At 32.8% G+C, this 17,464-nt stretch overlaps 2 protein-coding genes across 6 annotated transcripts in view; both read left to right on the top strand.

The window, feature by feature from the left end:
- The window catches only part of LOC142345753 (potassium voltage-gated channel subfamily A member 1-like), a 488,213-nt gene that overhangs the window by 280,157 nt on the left and 190,592 nt on the right, over nt 1-17,464 (top strand). The gene's annotated exons all lie outside the window — the stretch shown is intronic.
- The window catches only part of LOC142345750 (uncharacterized), a 166,985-nt gene that overhangs the window by 75,289 nt on the left and 74,232 nt on the right, over nt 1-17,464 (top strand). For all 5 annotated transcript variants that reach the window (XM_075398050.1, XM_075398053.1, XM_075398051.1 and 2 more), the window contains exons 2-3: nt 3,906-4,015; nt 15,026-15,310. In XM_075398050.1, the coding sequence (XP_075254165.1) occupies nt 3,984-4,015; nt 15,026-15,310 (317 nt within the window). In that variant the 5' untranslated portion in view covers nt 3,906-3,983. The remainder of the gene's footprint in view (nt 1-3,905; nt 4,016-15,025; nt 15,311-17,464) is intronic.

Here is a 17,464-nt window from a genome sequence, read left to right as displayed (position 1 = left end):
ATTTCGCTAATATAATTCAAAAAAATTTAAAATTTTTAACGGCAGAATGTTGTTGTTACCGTTAGAGATAGAATTGCGTTGGTGAATTGTTTGATTGAAGTTTTTTTGGCTAAAATTTTTGATAAAACTTCAAAATTCAAATTTTTTTCATCAAAAACGGCACAAAATATGCTTTGTTGGTCCACTTTGTTAAAATTTGCCCAGCTTTGTGGCCTAGAAACCTTAACACAGACTCCCTAATCGCAAAATGAGCGCTAGTTGCTTTTAGGCGCCGTATGAAAATCTTCTGGAATTAACACTTTGCCGTTTTTTGCAGATTTAACTCAATAATTATACAAAATGCATCTTTTTTTTTCAATATTTGAAGAACTCCACTCATCAATTGGTCTAATTCGCAAATAATTGGAACAGTTGGTCAGTTTGCTGGGCGTGCGACAAAATCTAGGAGAGATTTGATAATATCATAGACTCTAAGAATCAGAGACCTTTTGGTTTTTTTTATGCTGACTTCTTTTTTCAAAATTTTTGTTTTATTTTTTTTAAATGTTAATTACTGACAATATTTATTATTTACGGCTTCGTTAATGACAGCTCCCATTTACGTAAATCTAAGGCCAAATGTAGATACGGTTTGTTTTCAGAGAACCAAAGGGTTTTTGTGGCTTTGAGGAAGAATTTTAGTGAAATTTAACTGAAATCTTCTATTCTGCCTTCAATTGTTATTCTTTTGGCAATCTGATTTTAAAGTTTACCCACTAAAAGATCTAAATTTCTGCCTCAAGAGGTGCAAGTGAACCTTTTCTATTCATCCGGTTGGTACCTAATGTCTCTTTTGTTATTGAATGTATTTGTTTTAAGGAAATTTCTGTGATTTTTTGAACTTTTCATTTTTTTTTACTTTCTTTAAGTCAACATTTTGCTCATTCTCAATAAGTACAGCTGAATTTTTCCTCCCTATAGAATAACAAATTTGTGGCCAATTTTTGAACAGAAAGTTTTCTTGCTTTTGTTACTACGAGTTTTTATACAAAATTTTCTGATTTTTGTGCATAATTGCCCAATTTTGCTGTTGTTCTGGTTTCTCTTGTAAATTGTCACATTATCGGACAATCTAACTAAAAAAAAGCTATGCAACATTTGAAACTGAACATAACTTTGGTTTTCAAAACATAGAGTTTGAAGGGCTGCGACACCGTTCTCTTTCAGAAATTGGTGGAGTAATTAAAGGTCTCAGTGGCCAACTCTAGGTAAACAAGTGAACTTAAGTAACTGATATTGGTAAATAACTAATGGCTGTTTTGCCTTTCGAATTAAATTTCCTAAAAAATAGTAATAGTATTCTTCAACTTATCCCTTTTTGTTCTAGTTTGCATTTTTTTTCGTATTTTAAAATGTTGTATCATTTTGGTAAATTAGCCTCATTATTTAGAGCTCGCTTTAATGTTTTGTCGAATCATACAATATTTTTTCCGTTGTTTACACTTTTGAAATGATATCTTCAGGGCTTAGACATTTTGTTTCAGAAGAATTTTGTGAAGTTTAGATACTTTTCAGTTTTTTTGGTTCTTTTTGTTGTCATTTTCAGATAATCGCTTTACAAAAAGATGTTTTGATGATTAAAGGACACGCAAATGAAGATGTTATATTCTCGCGGTTAATATCTTATGGTTTATCGCGGTTGAATTTAATGGCTTCAAAACTGTGGTTTCGTAAAGATGTTTGTGAAAAAAAATTAGTTCAGCTTGTATTTTAAGTTATTTGATAGTCTTATGATTTAGTGTCATTAATAATAGTCGCAATTAGCTTTCCAAGTGGTTGCAAGACAAACTGTCCACTCTTTTAAGTGAAAGCTTTTGTTTGCTATGAATTTCGAAAATACTTGTTTTTAATAAAAAATAGAGATAGTTTTTTGAGATCTGCCAATTTTATTTCTGTTAAATTGTAGCTAAGCATCTCTATGTACAATTCACATCATTTATTTTTTGAAATACAATTTGCTCTTCATAACGATTTTATTTTCCTCAAATGGTCTTTCTTCTAGGAGCAACCATTTTTCATAAAATCAATTTTCGTGATTTTTGCAAATTTGCCCCTTTTTTGTAGGTTTTTCTTTTCTTTTCACAGTATGACAATCATGGGCATCTTTTTACCTACAAATGTTGTCACCTAGAAAAAATGCTAACGAAAGTTTTTATTGTTTTTACTAATCAGCTTAATATTTAATTGATTGGGGGGACATCGTTTTCGTGCATAAATTTTTGTGAATTTTTTTTCGTTTTTGCCTCTATTTGTCGTTCTTTTTGTAGTCGTATGACATATCCTGGATAATGAAACGCCTCAGTCGTTCTCTATTGAGGTATAAAAGAGTCTCTCAATGATTTGATTTGATGCGCAATTTTTCTAATCAGTTCGAATTTAGTTCTTTTTTTTAAAAACAAGCAATGTTTTAATAAACTTTTGCCACTTTTGCTCCTTTCTAGCCGACTTGTTGCCAAGTCGCATCGAGGAAAAGTCCCATATTTTGTTCCAAAAAGTACCGTTCGGTTAATCTTCTTAGTATAATTTTTATCTGATGCCATTTTGATTTGGTTATTAATGGTTTTCAAAAATTGGACCAGGAGTTTTGGTCGTAATTAATATTTGTAACTATTTGAATTTTATTGCCGTTTTTTCTGGTAGTCATATTATGGTAGCCACAGGGATCATAGGCCCTCTAGAGTATATTGTTTTATGCTTTTAGTAGTTTGTTGTACGATATTTTGAATTATTTTTATCTCTTCCTTATTTGTTAGACAATTAAATGAAAAATGTAGATGAGCGGGTTCGGAACTTAATGTGCGAACGCACATTACCGAGCCTCCTTGTTGTAATATAATTTAGTATCTTAATATCCTCCTCAACTCGACTCCCAACCGCTCACCCTTTATCAACCTATCATAATTTTTTATATGGTTTTTTTACGTATCTCCCAACTACAATCAAGTCTCTAAGTGCTAAAATTGTTGTGTTTATCTCTCCGATTTCATTCACGAAGTAAAAATTTGTGTACATTCCCCGATCTTGAAAAATGACTTAACGATTGTTGTTCTTGAGATGGAAGTTTTTTTTGGAAAAATATATGTAAACCCTAATGATCTCAAAGAAAAAGCCAACAGTATATTGGCAATGATTGTTTAGTATATTTTCAAACTCAGCTTATCTTGAACAAAAAATATCAAAAAAATTTGATTACTTAAGAGTTTGTCAGTTGGTATTAAAAAAAATAATGAAAACCGTTTTGCACTTGGTTTTTCCCCCCTTTTTAGAAAAATATATGATGATGTTTAAATGGATTACCAGCCATCGTCAGCTTTCTTACCTTAAAATTCTGTTAATGTTTAAGATTCATTGCTCATTTTTGTATTTGAACATCTGTTTTTTTTAATTTAAAAAAGTTGCAAGCTAGTTTGAATGCCGATGTATTCGAGTTGAGACTCTGCGGATGAATTCTTATGGAAAATAGTGCTCAAATTAATTTTTTGACGGGAGAGGTTGAATACCAAAATTTGAATTTTATCAATCAGTCGTTTTGATTATTGAATATTTCATTTAAACTCTAGCTAAGAAATGCGAAAAAAATAAAACGGGACGCCTGAAAACATAATTAAATTCACAGCCTCCTATTCACACTTTCTAACTGAAAAATACCTTTGATAATTCAGCTATTTGTTCCTGCCCCACTGCTATTCTCGCGTGATTAAAGAATTATCAGTTGGTGCAAATTAATTTTTCTCACTCTTCTTTCTGTAAATGAATTTTCCCCATCTTTTTTTAATGCCCTTGTTTCAAATTATTTTTTTTCATTGCTAGGAATTAAGCGTTCTGTTGAAAGTCGCTTCTGTTGTTATCGATTTTTAAAATTTCAGGTCGCAGCAGTGTGGAAATTAGACGATCAGTCTTGAAATTTGATTGACGATTGCCGGCATTTTAAAAAGTTATTGGCAATGGTGGAAGCTACCCTGGATTTCCAGCTAAGGTAAGCGCAATTTCTTTCTCATTACGCCTGATTTGACCCTAAGCGAATTTTGCTGACCGACGGTGGGTCATGAACAACGCTGGCGAGTTTGCGAAACATACGCGCCAATTTCCCTAAGTAGAATTTACGCGGAATCTACTTACATTTTTAGGTGGATATTTTAAAAGGTAGCTTAATTTTAAAAATTTAGTGTAATTAATTTATATATATAATTAAATTACAATTTCTTTAGCTTTACATCCAGTCTAGGGAAGGAACGAAACAACGTCATTTTCAACTCATGAAGTGCAGAAAAATGAACATGAGGCATTTAAATTGAAATCAATGATAGTATTCACGGACAAAAGAACAAAAGTTATATCTGAGCTAGTGTTTTCTGGTAACCCCTAGAAACAACGGTAACCAGGAAACTTGTACATGTTGTCGCATTTTGAGAACCAACACGAGTTTTAATGGTTTCATTATCCTAAGCCAACAGTCGATTCAAGTCCACATAATTCAGCAGAAATTTTTGGGAACACAATTTTAAAGCAGCATTTTTTGTTCATTGTTACTTTACTGGGGGCGGAAATATATGCTTTTTTGTTCACTCAAATTTTTTTCGATCGATAAATTTTCGGGTGGTGTCATTGGGAAATGCGCTATCAAACATTACGTCGCCAAACGTACAATTTGGTCAAGTAAATATACGCAATTTTGTAAGCATTATCCGCGCCCATGTTTTAAGATTAATTTTATGAGCGTGCGCGGAAAAGTGATAGTAGGAGAAATTTGTTCAAATTCGCTCAAAAGTGGAACCTCCCTAGTGGTCGATGAATAAAAAAAAACTTGCAAGAATCTTGCAAGGCAATCTTGCAAGTGAATCCATACCGGTACCAAGATTCTTGCAAGATTCTTGCAAGTTTTTCGATTCACTTGCAAGAATCTTGCAAGCTTATCGATTCATCTAGCAAGATTCTTGCAAGCTTTTCGATTCATCTTGCAAGATTGCTTGCAAGATGAATCGAAAAGCTTGCAAGATGAATCGAAAAGCTTGCAAGAATCTTGAAAGAATCTTGGTACCGGTATGCATTCACGTGCAAGATTGCCTTGCAAGATTCTTTCAAGTTTTTTGATTCATCGACCACTAGGGTTCTGCTGTTTTTTGCATCTGCTGCATATGCCGAAGTCAACTTCAAGAAATGACTGAGTTCGAAAGAATTAACGCTTGATTTACCAGAAATGTGAAATTAACTTTCTGTATGCTGAGCCTAAACTATAATTGGATTGAAAGAAGAAAAATTGACACTTCAAAAACTTATCAGTACTTTTCGATTGAAATAACTTCAAGGACAAATTATTATCAATAGCTATCATCTGAAGGTATCAAATAGGTTCACTTAAATTTCGTCAGGAAGATAATTGGACCTAACATTGATCAGAATATTCTTTACGACTGCAAAAAGATCCTCAATTACCGATAGTATCAGTAACAAAATATTCCAACTGGTTGTTTCTTTAAAAAAAAAATGTTTGATTAAAAAATGAGAGAAAGATTGAAAGTGTTTGTTTGTGTCGTTTTCCAGAGTAGGTTAAATAACCTTTAAAAAAACAGATTTGGTTGCCTTAAGATGCCTCTAGTTATTTGCCGAAAATTTGTTTTTGAATTCAAAATCCTGCAAGAAACTTGCAAGATTTTTGCAAGATTTCACAATCAAAACCTGTTTACGAAAAAAGTCAATTAGGTTCAGCTCTGCTGATCAAAAATTCTGATATCAGTCATTCCATTTGGTTTTCAGTTAGCTTTAGCTACCAAAAATACACAAATGAATTCTAGAAGATTTTTGTAAGATTCTTGCAAGATTTTTAATCCGGGCGAAATTTTTTTTTACTGATTTCGGTTTTGTAATTTGTTCAATAAACAATAATTTGCTTAAGAGATGTTTTATAAAACTTTTTTACCCTGATTTAATTTTCTGCCTTGATTGATATCTTGCAAGATTCTTGCAAGAATCTTGCAAGTTTTGAATCGGCTTGCAAGAATCTTGCAAGTTTTAAATTCACTCATCACTAGGGCTAGATTACTTTAGTTGGAGGATTTTCAGAACACTGATTTTTTGGGGCATTATCGCGATTTAAAAACTTCTTTGTTTAAACATTTTAGTTCAAATTTGAAAAGTTGTTTTTTCCACAGATTTCGCCTATTTCACTAATATCTGACAAATCTGGTAATCATTACTTCAATTGCTACCATTTCGAGGATTTATGAAAGGTAGCTGAGTCATTCGGCTTGATATTTTCTGCAATTTTTTTGCCTATGTTTTGCCTATTCATTATTGTAGAAAAGTTTTGTTAAAACTGGCCTCAGATCAAACAATTTTTAAGTTAATTGTGTCCCATTTTGTGGACCAACCTGCCCTAAATAAAGCTGGCACCAATTTTTTATGCAAAAGCGGGAGACTCTTTGGGCTCTCCCGTGCCGTTTGTTTTGCCTTTATAAGAAGAATTTTCCTTTTTCTGAAAGTTTTTCAAGCTTTAATTTTTTTTCGTCTGTGTTAACCCAAATGGCGTTTAACTACTTTTTTTTTCAGTAAACTGAAAAAAATTGTTCACTTTTTTCAAATTACCAGCACCCAAACAAAATAATATAATAGAATTTGAAAATTGCCTTTTGTTTTCTTAAAGTTAATTTTGATGCATTTTTTGAGACGTTTGGTGTAACTATGAAAACAATAATAGACTAATAAGCTTGGACAAAAAATTGTCTTTTAATTTCAATGGAAAACAATAAAATGTTAAAAATTTCATGAAATGCTAATAATGAAGTTTACAGTTTTAAATATAGTTTCAAATAACTCAGTGGAGCACAAAATGCGGTATTACATTAATGAAAACAGCCATTATTAAGAAAGCAAGTCAAGACAAACAACAAAATCAAACATCCATAGCAACAAAGAGTAATTACATCCAAAACTTTATGTCCAAATAAAAAACTTACAGAAGTTTAAAAAAGCGTCGGATGAAACTGAAACTAAGAAAATAATCAAAAGATATGAAACCACTGTATAAAAAGGCTCGGTAACAATTAGACAAAAAGAACAAAAAGCAGCAAAGATAAAATAAAATTTGCCTATATTTCTAAAAATAATTAGTTTCAATGTAAGGAAAACCATTAGATGACAGTTAAAAACATCCAATATGTCTATGATCACATACGGCTCTATAGCAGGTCCTTATAAACAGTCATTATTGATTTTTTTCGGTTAAAAAGAACAACAAACCGAGACCACAAAAAAATCAATTGAAACTTGCAAGAAAGAGCTCTCGAATCTTTAAAGCCATATTTTGCCCATCTAATTTTGTTCAATTGAGCCTTCCAGAAACTCCAAAATGTGGTATACCGGATTTCATGGATGAGAATAGGTAAAAAGTAGACCAAAAAAAAGAAAAAAGTAAAATTAATAAACACTGTTTTTTATCGAAAACAATTATTTTCAATTTCATGAAAGCCATTAGCTACAAATGGAAAAATTAAATAGCTTTAGGTTTATCTATTTGTCTCCAAGTGAAGAGCTTGGGAGCTGTAATTGTTCAGAAATGTCTTACGTCTACAAAAATAACGTTAAATATGGGTTTTCAATCAAAAATTAGTTCAATTTTGTGCAAAAAAACCCTGTCGAAGCCAGTAAATTCAAATAGAATTCTTTAAAAACACTAGATTTTGTTCACTTGCAGCTACAGTTGACAACAATAATGCAATATTAGACCTTTAATTAACGAGACTAGGTATCACATAGACAAAAAACAGCAAAGATAAAAAAAATTTGGCTTTTTTATTAAAATCAATTAATTCAACAGAAACCATTAGATGGCAATCGAAAACATCCAATGTGATTAGGATCACATACGCCTTTGTAGGAGGTACTTGTGACCTGTCATTAATTTTTTTGGTTTAAGAAGAAAAACAAACAGAGACAACAAAAAAATTCAATTAAAATTTGCGAGAAAACGCTGTCGAAGCAATAAAGTCATATGGCCCCTCAAAATATGATCAATTGAGCCTTCGTCGAATGCAAAGAATGTGGTAAAAAGGTTCTCATTAATGAGAAGAGGTAAAAAGGAGACCAAAAGAAGAAAAAGGGCAAAACTAATTGAAACCTTTTTTTTCGAAAACAATTATTTTCAAAGTCATTAAAGCCATTTGCAACAGATTAAAAAAATGATATCTGTTCTTCTTTTCGTCCCAAGGAAACGCTTGAGACCTGTAGGAACTCCATATATGTAGGAACTCTTTATGCGAAAAATCCGTGTCGAAGCTAGTAAATTCAATACGATTTCTTCAAAATAGATTAGATTTTGGTAACTTGCACCTTCCCTCGACAAAAATAATGTCATATGTGACCTGTAGTTAAAGAGGCTGGGAAACAAATAGATGAAAAAGAACAAAAATATGAATTTGAACAACGTTGAAAGGTTTTTTTTTATAATTTATAACAATTGTTTTCAAAGTCATTAAGGCTATCAGCTATCTACTCAAATCGAAAGATTTATTGCTTCATAAAATGCCAATGAGAACTGTCATTTTCCAGGTAAATTCATAGGACTAAAAAGACAAAGTGAAAAAGTAAAACTGACAGTTAAAAACAATTGTATAAAAACCAATTAAGTTCTTCGAGAAAGGGATGTCGAAGCCGTTGAAACCATAATCTATGCCTTTCAAGACTTTTAAATGTTCAATTGTGCCTTATTTTGAACCCTAATTACATAACTTGTGAACTGTCAATAATGCGATAATCTGACAAAACGAGAAAGAGAAAAAAAACGTGAAAAAGGGGACAATACATAAAAACAAAAAAATTGTGAATTCTAGTAGTATCAAAGCCAAAAAACCAAAACTTAACGCTTAATACCTCAACAAAAGAATTGATAATTAATTCAATAGAAAGAAGAGGAAGAGGAAGCAATCTTTCTTTGCTGACTCTAAGCTACAACTTGACCAAATTAAGAGAAAAATGGTGGCAAATTTCAACTACAAGCCATTGTTTAATTAAAATCAAATATTTTTATAAGTCAAAACAATCATAATCTTTCGAGTAAAGAAAATAGATACATTAAATTGGAATTTCCGAGAAGCCATTTTGACTTATCAACACTGAGCTGTGATGTGAACTGATAAGTTCTTCAATTAACATAAAAAAGCTCGACTTTATTTTTAAGAAAAAGACCGACTGATTACAATCCGAATTTTTTTTTCATTGTAACGGTCGAAGATTGGACAAAAACCAGCTCCGCTATTGCTGATCGTCAATTTAGAACACTCAATTATTTAGAATGCTTTAGATCTATACATTTTCTTAGTTAAAAGATTAAAAATAAGTGCTTTGATAATCATAGAATAAAGTTAGCTAATGTTTGATTCCAGATAACTATCAATGGAAGTAAAAGTAATACTATCTCCCTTGCTAGTTTACAAAGATTGTGTTTGTTGTTTTTGGGGTGTATACTTCCGGCAATTTTAATCAAAATGGACCAAAGATGATTATTTCGATCAATTTTTGATGAAAAAGGCTGAATTTTGAAAAATTTAGTCAAAATTTTAACAAGAAAAGTTAAATCGAAAAAGTTAACAATACTTTTTTGGTCTCTAAAAGTAAAATAAACAGTACTATTGTCAACAATTTTCAAAATTTTTAGCAAAATTGTCGAAATTTTGGGCGAAATTCCGTAAAATGTGAATAAGAACAAAGGAAATTTGTCTATTATTCACGAAACTTCAAACCTCGATAACTCCCTGTAAAATACGAAATTCAAAAAAATCTTTTTAATATCATATTCTACGCTGGAGGGGCTTATACCACTCACAACTCTGTACGATGAATATATCGATCGATCAAAATTGTCTGAACAAAAAAAACCCATTTGAGTATATAGCTCCCCCCCCCCCCCCCCTCAAGAGGGGTCGGAATAATAATAGTGGTAGGATACTAGTGCTTTGATTGTTACTTTTAGTCAAAACAAAGACGAACTCTATAAATTTTTTTGAATTTTTTTAAAGCTAATTAGAAGAGGGGTTCTCAGTTGTTAACACAGATTTTGACTCGGCTTTCAGACACGTTTTAACGGTAACCTGTCATCTATCTGTCATTGACGAATGTCAAATTATGACCGATATGTCGCATTCAAAAGGTTATTATGTTATAAATCAAATTTTTGTCAAACGGCTCTTGTAATAATGGCGTATATTATATGCAACCAGTGAAACATCCCGTAATATAATCACTCTTTACTCCAGTTGTTTCTGTTAACGATCCTGACTTTATGATTCCCCGAAGGAACTTGATAAAGGAGTTTAAAAACAAATTTCCTTATAATCAACGCATGTTCAAGGAATAGACTTCACGATCACTATTATCATTTTAATTACTCCCTCCCCCATCGTTTTCAACGCGATTATTGTGCTGATTTCGAACACAGCGAACTGCTTTAACTTACTGTAGCGCTACTGTTTTCATCACTATCAGTTTACAAGAGGAATCGTTTCTTTTACCAAGAAAAATAATGATTTTCTCTTTCTTCTATGACACGGCCCTTGTGGTTTCTAACAAACAATTGACAAGCGCAAAATGTTTTACATAATCAATAGATCAAAAGTAAACTTCGGCAGCAATACAAAAATGACAAAAACTTAAGCTATGCTGAAACAGATCCTGGATATTCATTGTACTTGACAGTAGATACGTTGTGCTGATTCTTTATGAAAAGACGTATGAACATTTCCAAAACTGCCAATGAATACAGCTCTGATTTACGAATCTTTCGAATATGCACGGGCATCTACAAAAACAGAAGCTCCCGGAATGACCTCACAATTCACAATTTTTCAGTGCTGAATCATACTAGATTTAACTTACTCTGTATTTTAATCTGTCAGATATCATGATCAAGTCAAAATTTTCGATGGCCAGAGTCGAAAATCAGGACAATATAGGTTCACTGAATTTTGTCGAACTGCATTCCAGAATCAGACTATGGCATAACTTTGCGGAAAACAATATCAGCGTTAAAAAACGCTCAAAAAATTTTAGCATGTGAACACTTTGAATTTGCTATGATAGAAATACAAAAAACAATAAAAAATAGTCTAATCACACTTCCACCAAAGCTCTACCTCAAACCATAAAATGAACAGCAATTGGTGAACTATCCTGTTGTGGGTCATCAGCCCCCCAAACACAATTAGCTACTAAACTATATATTTTAATGTTTTCTGTAAGCGTTTATGTTCAGTTAAAGTGAGCAGTAGTGTCCATTTTATTTATTTTTACTAAAATTATTGGATATTAAGCTGACCATAGGTACAATTTCTGTACATAGTGGTATTATTGTACGATTATCACGCCCAAGATGTGGACAATGAGCAATAATTTGCATGTCAAAAAGATGAAAAGTGAAAAACCTCAATTCATTGGCACTACATAATTTTTTGTAAACAAATAGCGTCGAAGTATTAGAATTATTAGCTAAATTATGGAACACATTTCGGTTATAATAATGAGTACCTACCTTGATGATCATTTCATTTTGATGTGAAAAGAAGTGACAAGACAAAAGTGACAAAAAGACATAGAAAAATGGCGAAGCTCAAAGAATCCACTAAAGTTTTTTCGATATCAAATCAATACAAAAAACAAAAAATGAAAAAAATGAATAAAGTCCACCTAAGACTTCACAAAAGTTCAATGACACGTGCAATTATTGATTCTTAGCCACGCAGCAGCAAGAAGAACAGTTAATAGATTAAGAACTTGAAAAATTGCTATTATAATATGAAAATACCTTGTGAAAGAATCGCTGAAACCCTGAGCTCAATTCAGGACAGTTAAATCAACTGACTTGTAATGAGTGGATTTGAGCCTGAGTACTGAAAGAAAGAAAGAAAGAAAGAATTTATTTCCTCATGTATGATTGAACATTTTGACATTTAAATTAGCTCAAAAAATTACAGAATTTGAAACAAAATTAGATAGATAAGAAAGGCTGACTGGCACTATAGAAATTGTAACAAAAAGAGGACAGATAACATGACCAGATGATCTAAAAAGATCTGCCCAGGAATGATGAATAGCAAAACATCACATTTGAATTAACTAAAATGAAAAATTAAGTTGTAGTCGTAGCAAACATAAACTTAAAGATTGCAAAAAAAAGTAATGAGACTGTAGAAAAAACTCTGCTTTCTGTCATCGATCATGGGTTGCTACCTGTTAACAGAAAGAAATCTGGTGCCCTACATACAGTAATTTAGTCTAAAGCTTAATTTTTGAATTTGAAAATCTTTAAAAAATCGGAACTTAAATACTAGTCCTGTGAGATTTTACGATTGATCCCCTACTTACTCCATTAGCGACCTTGACTATACTGACGGCGGAATGAGCCTCTGGATTCAACTAGTGGAGCCAACCGGTCATGGACCATCTGATTGAGCACAAGCAGCAAGGTCAGGAGTAAGTAGAAATCGGGAGTACCCGCAGTTCAAACACTAAATTCATACCGTCCTAACTCAAAATTATTAACGAGGAAAGTGGTTTTGAATGTAAGATAAAAATCATTCACTTCCTCATATGAGCAACCGATCAAGTCAGGCATTATATCAACTTTTCTTAATTTATTATAGAAAATAGTTGATCGATATTGAATAGATGAACGTTGAATTTTTTGTTTCGAAAGATGGCACTTTAAACAAACTTAAACAAGAAGAGCGTGTTGCAGAAAAACTATTTTGATAAGTAATTATACTATTTAAAAACTCATCTGAATGGAAATTGTTGCTAGATTTCAAGACAAATTTCAACAATTCAAAAATATGTAGTTCATACACAGAGAGAATTTTATTATCAGCGAATATATCTTCACTACTGTCGGTTCGTTTTCGGAAGTAGATGAACTTGAGAATTCTCTTTTGAAGCAGGAACAAAGGTGTAAGTGAGCTATAGCTGCAGCATCCGTAAATTAGTACTCCATACTGTAAAACAGGATTACTATTGCTACGATAATATCTTAGAAGTAGTGTTCTCGGGGTGAAATGACAAAGCTTCGATATATTGCCACAATGACTGGTTAACTTTTCGATAAGTTTTGTAATAAGCGTCTGAAAGCAGAGCTTTGTATCACTAAAAATACCAAGATATTTACACGGTGAATTATTTTGAACAGCAATATTATTAAACTTAAACATAGCACTGGGATTGTAAGCACTTTTAACAAAAGTCATTTGAACTGTTTTGTCTAGGTTTAGCGCTAACTTATTAGCATTTAGCCATTGAGTTATTGTACTTAGGTCCTCTTCAATTTCATTTCGGAGACAGGCAAATGATGTTACATTTGTATCATCTGCAAACTGAGCCAATGGAAACCATTTTCCATTGAGCAAGTTCATTAAGACAACAAAATGAGAATAAGAATGGGTGCAAACTTGAGAACTCAGTACAAACTTTTTTAAGTCATATATGTTGGCGAACTGTTGAAAAAAAAATAGAACAGTTTCGTGCCAAACAATTTTTCGTCAATATTTTACAAAATTACAATGAAAAGTTTATGAAAAAATTGAAAACTACATCATTAGAGAATTTGTAGGACCTATTTTTAATGAGATAAAATGAAAAGGCAATCAAAATAAAGAAAAAAAATTCGAAAAACAATTATCAAAAAATACAAATATTTTTTGTAAACTAACATCTTTTAAGCCGTAAAAACTATTGATTCCCCATAAGTTAACCCATTCAATTAAAAAAACGATCCGCTGATCAAAAACACATGTTAGTGTTGATAGAATAACCGAAAAATTATCGTATGAAGAGCGATAACCAGAATATAGTTGCTGCACATGAACAAAAAAATTGCACTTCAAAAATCAGAAAATTTTGTTGAGAGCCAGTTCCTCATCCTAATCCAATATCGGTTTGAAAATTTTCACACTAAAAAACAGCACGCCCTTTTCACACCCCTTTTCCTCTGTATTTACATGTTTCGGTTGATTAGAATCGCCACTACTATTTGAACTTGATCAATACAATTTGGCTTCAAGGAAGTGTGAACAGATCTTAAAAAGACAGCGCACCAATAGTATCCAGATTTTGAAAACAATATAATCACTATATTCAATTTTTAAGGCCTTTTCAGTGATTTTCCTTCTGTATGTCTCCCAAAAAGATATCGATCGGCCAAAATTGACAGCAAAGGAAAAACCGGGGTAGCACGAAATTCCTAACCGCTAAATAAAATTCAAGGTTGTTCCATTAACTTTCACTTTTATCGTGTTATATTTTGTGTTTTTAGTATAATTTTCATTTTTGTTTTTCAGATTAGAATTGTGTTTTTTCTGTTGTTCATAATGTGGAATTTTATTATTACCTCTCATAACAAAACGTCTCTGATTGTCATTTTCATCTATGTCATTCAAAATTGTTCGCGAAAAACAGCTTTGTCTGAGCTCTTTTCGGTTTAGTTTTTTTAAGTTTTATTGCGAAACGATATTACTAAATATTAGTTTTAGCTAGAACAGCAGATTTATAATTTTGGCGTTAATGTTTTTCTTATGGCCGAGTATCAATACCTGTCTTTGAGTGAAAATTATTTGTTGCATCGATTTATCTCATGCCACCGAATTTCTCTTAAAATGAATGTGATAGCGGAAAAGATTGTACTTATAGTTGAAAAGTTGCTGGTATAGTGTTTTGCATATTTGAAAGTTGGAGATATATACAAAAAAATGAAGATGTCAATGTCAAAAATAAAACTTCAGAAACAATTTTTCCTCGACGTGTAATCTAAGTCGGTCGGTCATGGCACTAAAAATGTTAGTTTGATTTTCATGTGACCCGTCGTATGCTCTTAAAAACTGTACTTCACTAATCAAGGAAATAATTAAGCGATATTTAATAGAGATGTCTCAACTTTGTACCTCATTAGGCAGCAAATGATATTTAGCTCGTTTTATTTTGCTCGCGGCCAGTTGATCTAGAATTTGTTCAGGTATTGCGACGGAAATGAGTTTTCATCATCATCGTCGTCATCATCTGATTGCGAAATTGAGGCAGAAAAAGAGACCCAATCTGTAGGAACAAGGTGTGGACAAAGTACAGTGATCAAATCAAACACAGTTAACACAACTGGTGAAATGGGCAGATTAGTTTACGTTGAAGCGAACGAAGACTTGGGAGATAGACCGGGATTCGAACCGCCTCCAGATGATTGTGAGTGGAACGAGTTCCAGACACACTTAACCAGTTTTCATGCGCCCGGGCGTTCTCAAAATGGGTATGATTTTTCTTTTGTCATTCATTAATTAAATAAAATTAACCAAGAGATGCAGTATAAAGAATTCGGTTACTAAATGAAACAAAAATTCTGTTTGTGTTCTCGGATGTAACTGTGTGGAGCTCACGGGGTCTGCGATGCTTATATTGCCTAAATTTTTTGTCATCACTCAATAGTTATTTTTTTTCTGAACTGTTCTGGCGTATAAAGTTCAGCAGTAGTAACGTATACACCATGGAAGATCGGGGGGGGGGGGGGGGGTTGTCATCCCATGTAAGAGATAGGGTTGTCCTGAGGACAACCCTACCTTTTGCATTGGGAAGGACAACCCAACCCGATACATGCGCTATGACAACCCAACCTTTTGCATGGGATAGGACAACCCAACCTTTTACATGCAGGGACAACATAACTTTTACATGTAACAGCCGAATTATTATCCAAACATTTTACCCTTTTATTGAGGGAGACTTGACAAAGGGATTAAGGGGATTGGGTTACTGTCTAGAAATTACCATTTCTGAAATAGTGCGCGATGACAACAATTGCTACGGTGGATTTGGATAGGATTCATGAGATATACAAGAAAGTGAAAAAAGAATATTCGCAATACTGTGAAAGATTTTTGTATTTTTTAGCAACTTGCTTGTATTTGGATCCTGACCTCGATTTGGAAATTGCATTGAAATTGAGACCGTATGGTGGATTGATTGGGATTGATCGTTAGACGTTTATTTCAAAAATTTTAAAATTTTAAGACTACATGCAATTCTTCATGATGCTTGTGGTTTTGTGTATGAGTACAGTGAAAAGGGACCCGGTTATTCATACGTTTTACTCTGTCCAGTCACAAATGAATATTTGGGTCATGTGACTGGTATTGCTTTTTGTTTTTACTTAAAGACTTTCAAAAACCGTTTATTCAATCGATTGGAATGTTGACTGCAAGAGTGGTTGTTCTTGACTTTGAAGGCTTTCGAAGCAAAAAATCTGATTTTATTGTGAAAGAGCTAGCCATAACTTGCAATAACTACACGGATACAATTTCATTCTCACCTCCGCACTCATTCAATTCTCTTACTTTGAGTGAACAAAAATCTTATCAGTGGGTTTCAAAATACCTTCATGGTTTGGATTGGGAAAAGGGAGATTACCCATATTGCTATTTAAAACAAATTCTTCAAAGTGTAGTGCTTCGATTTCCTCTATCAGATTTTTATGCGAAGGGTGTAGAGAAAACTGATACGTTGCAAAAATTGCTTCAGAGGAAAGTTACAAACCTTGAGGATTTGTTATGCCCCAAAATTGAACATTTGAGTTTCTATCGGGAGACCCCAATTTGTGACTTGCATTCAACAACTTGCCCAAAACGACAGAAAAACAAACATTGTGCGAGGAAAAAGGCCCAATTGTTCTACTACTGGCTGATCCATGAACAACCGTCGATTAGAAAAGACAGCACCGTCTGTACTCCAAGTGAATTTGTCTCCAAATTTGATCGTTTACAGTTGCTTAACGGCTGAAAATCAATTGACTGTTACACTAGTCAAGGAGGAAAAAATTGACAGTCGGGGACAGCAAGTTGAGGAAACAGCAAGTTGTTTACACAGGAGCCGAAATAGAATCCTTCAAAAATATCTTTCACTCTTAGAATATTTTCAACTGTATCATGTCTATGAAAGAGAAAATGCAAAGAATGAATCTAACCCCTTTACCTATGCCCAAGCGGTCAGTTCCAGTGCAAGTGCCTCTGAACGATGACAATCTACCTAAGGAAATTAAGCAGCTTGTAGAACAAGGATGTGTGGATTCAGTTACGTATTACGGGATGGAGTATGGCATGAAAGCAAGCTACACAGTTGTTTACAAAAAAGAGGGCAAAAACTCTCATTATACAACTTATGAATTTTTTATAGTAGACTAACAATATTCATGTTGATTTTTAAATTTAAGTATTTTGTTTGAATTCATTTTTGAAAAAAAACGTTTTCTCCATGAGTTCAACTGCGGATCAGTTAGATTCGGGAGGTGGCATAACCGATTTGGTTTTTGATGAGAATCAACAGGAAAGGAGATCTTGGAGATTTTGTAATTCAAGAGTGCCACGATCAGAAGTTGTTTATTTCACTCAAATTTTCATTATAGTTTTTCTTA

The sequence above is a fragment of the Convolutriloba macropyga genome, chromosome 9, assembly GCF_964194025.1.
Source record: "Convolutriloba macropyga chromosome 9, txConMacr16.3, whole genome shotgun sequence".
NCBI lineage: Eukaryota > Metazoa > Xenacoelomorpha > Acoela > Convolutidae > Convolutriloba > Convolutriloba macropyga.
The sequence above is the reverse complement of the archived record's forward strand: the minus strand, read 5'-3'. Positions and strand labels throughout refer to the sequence as shown.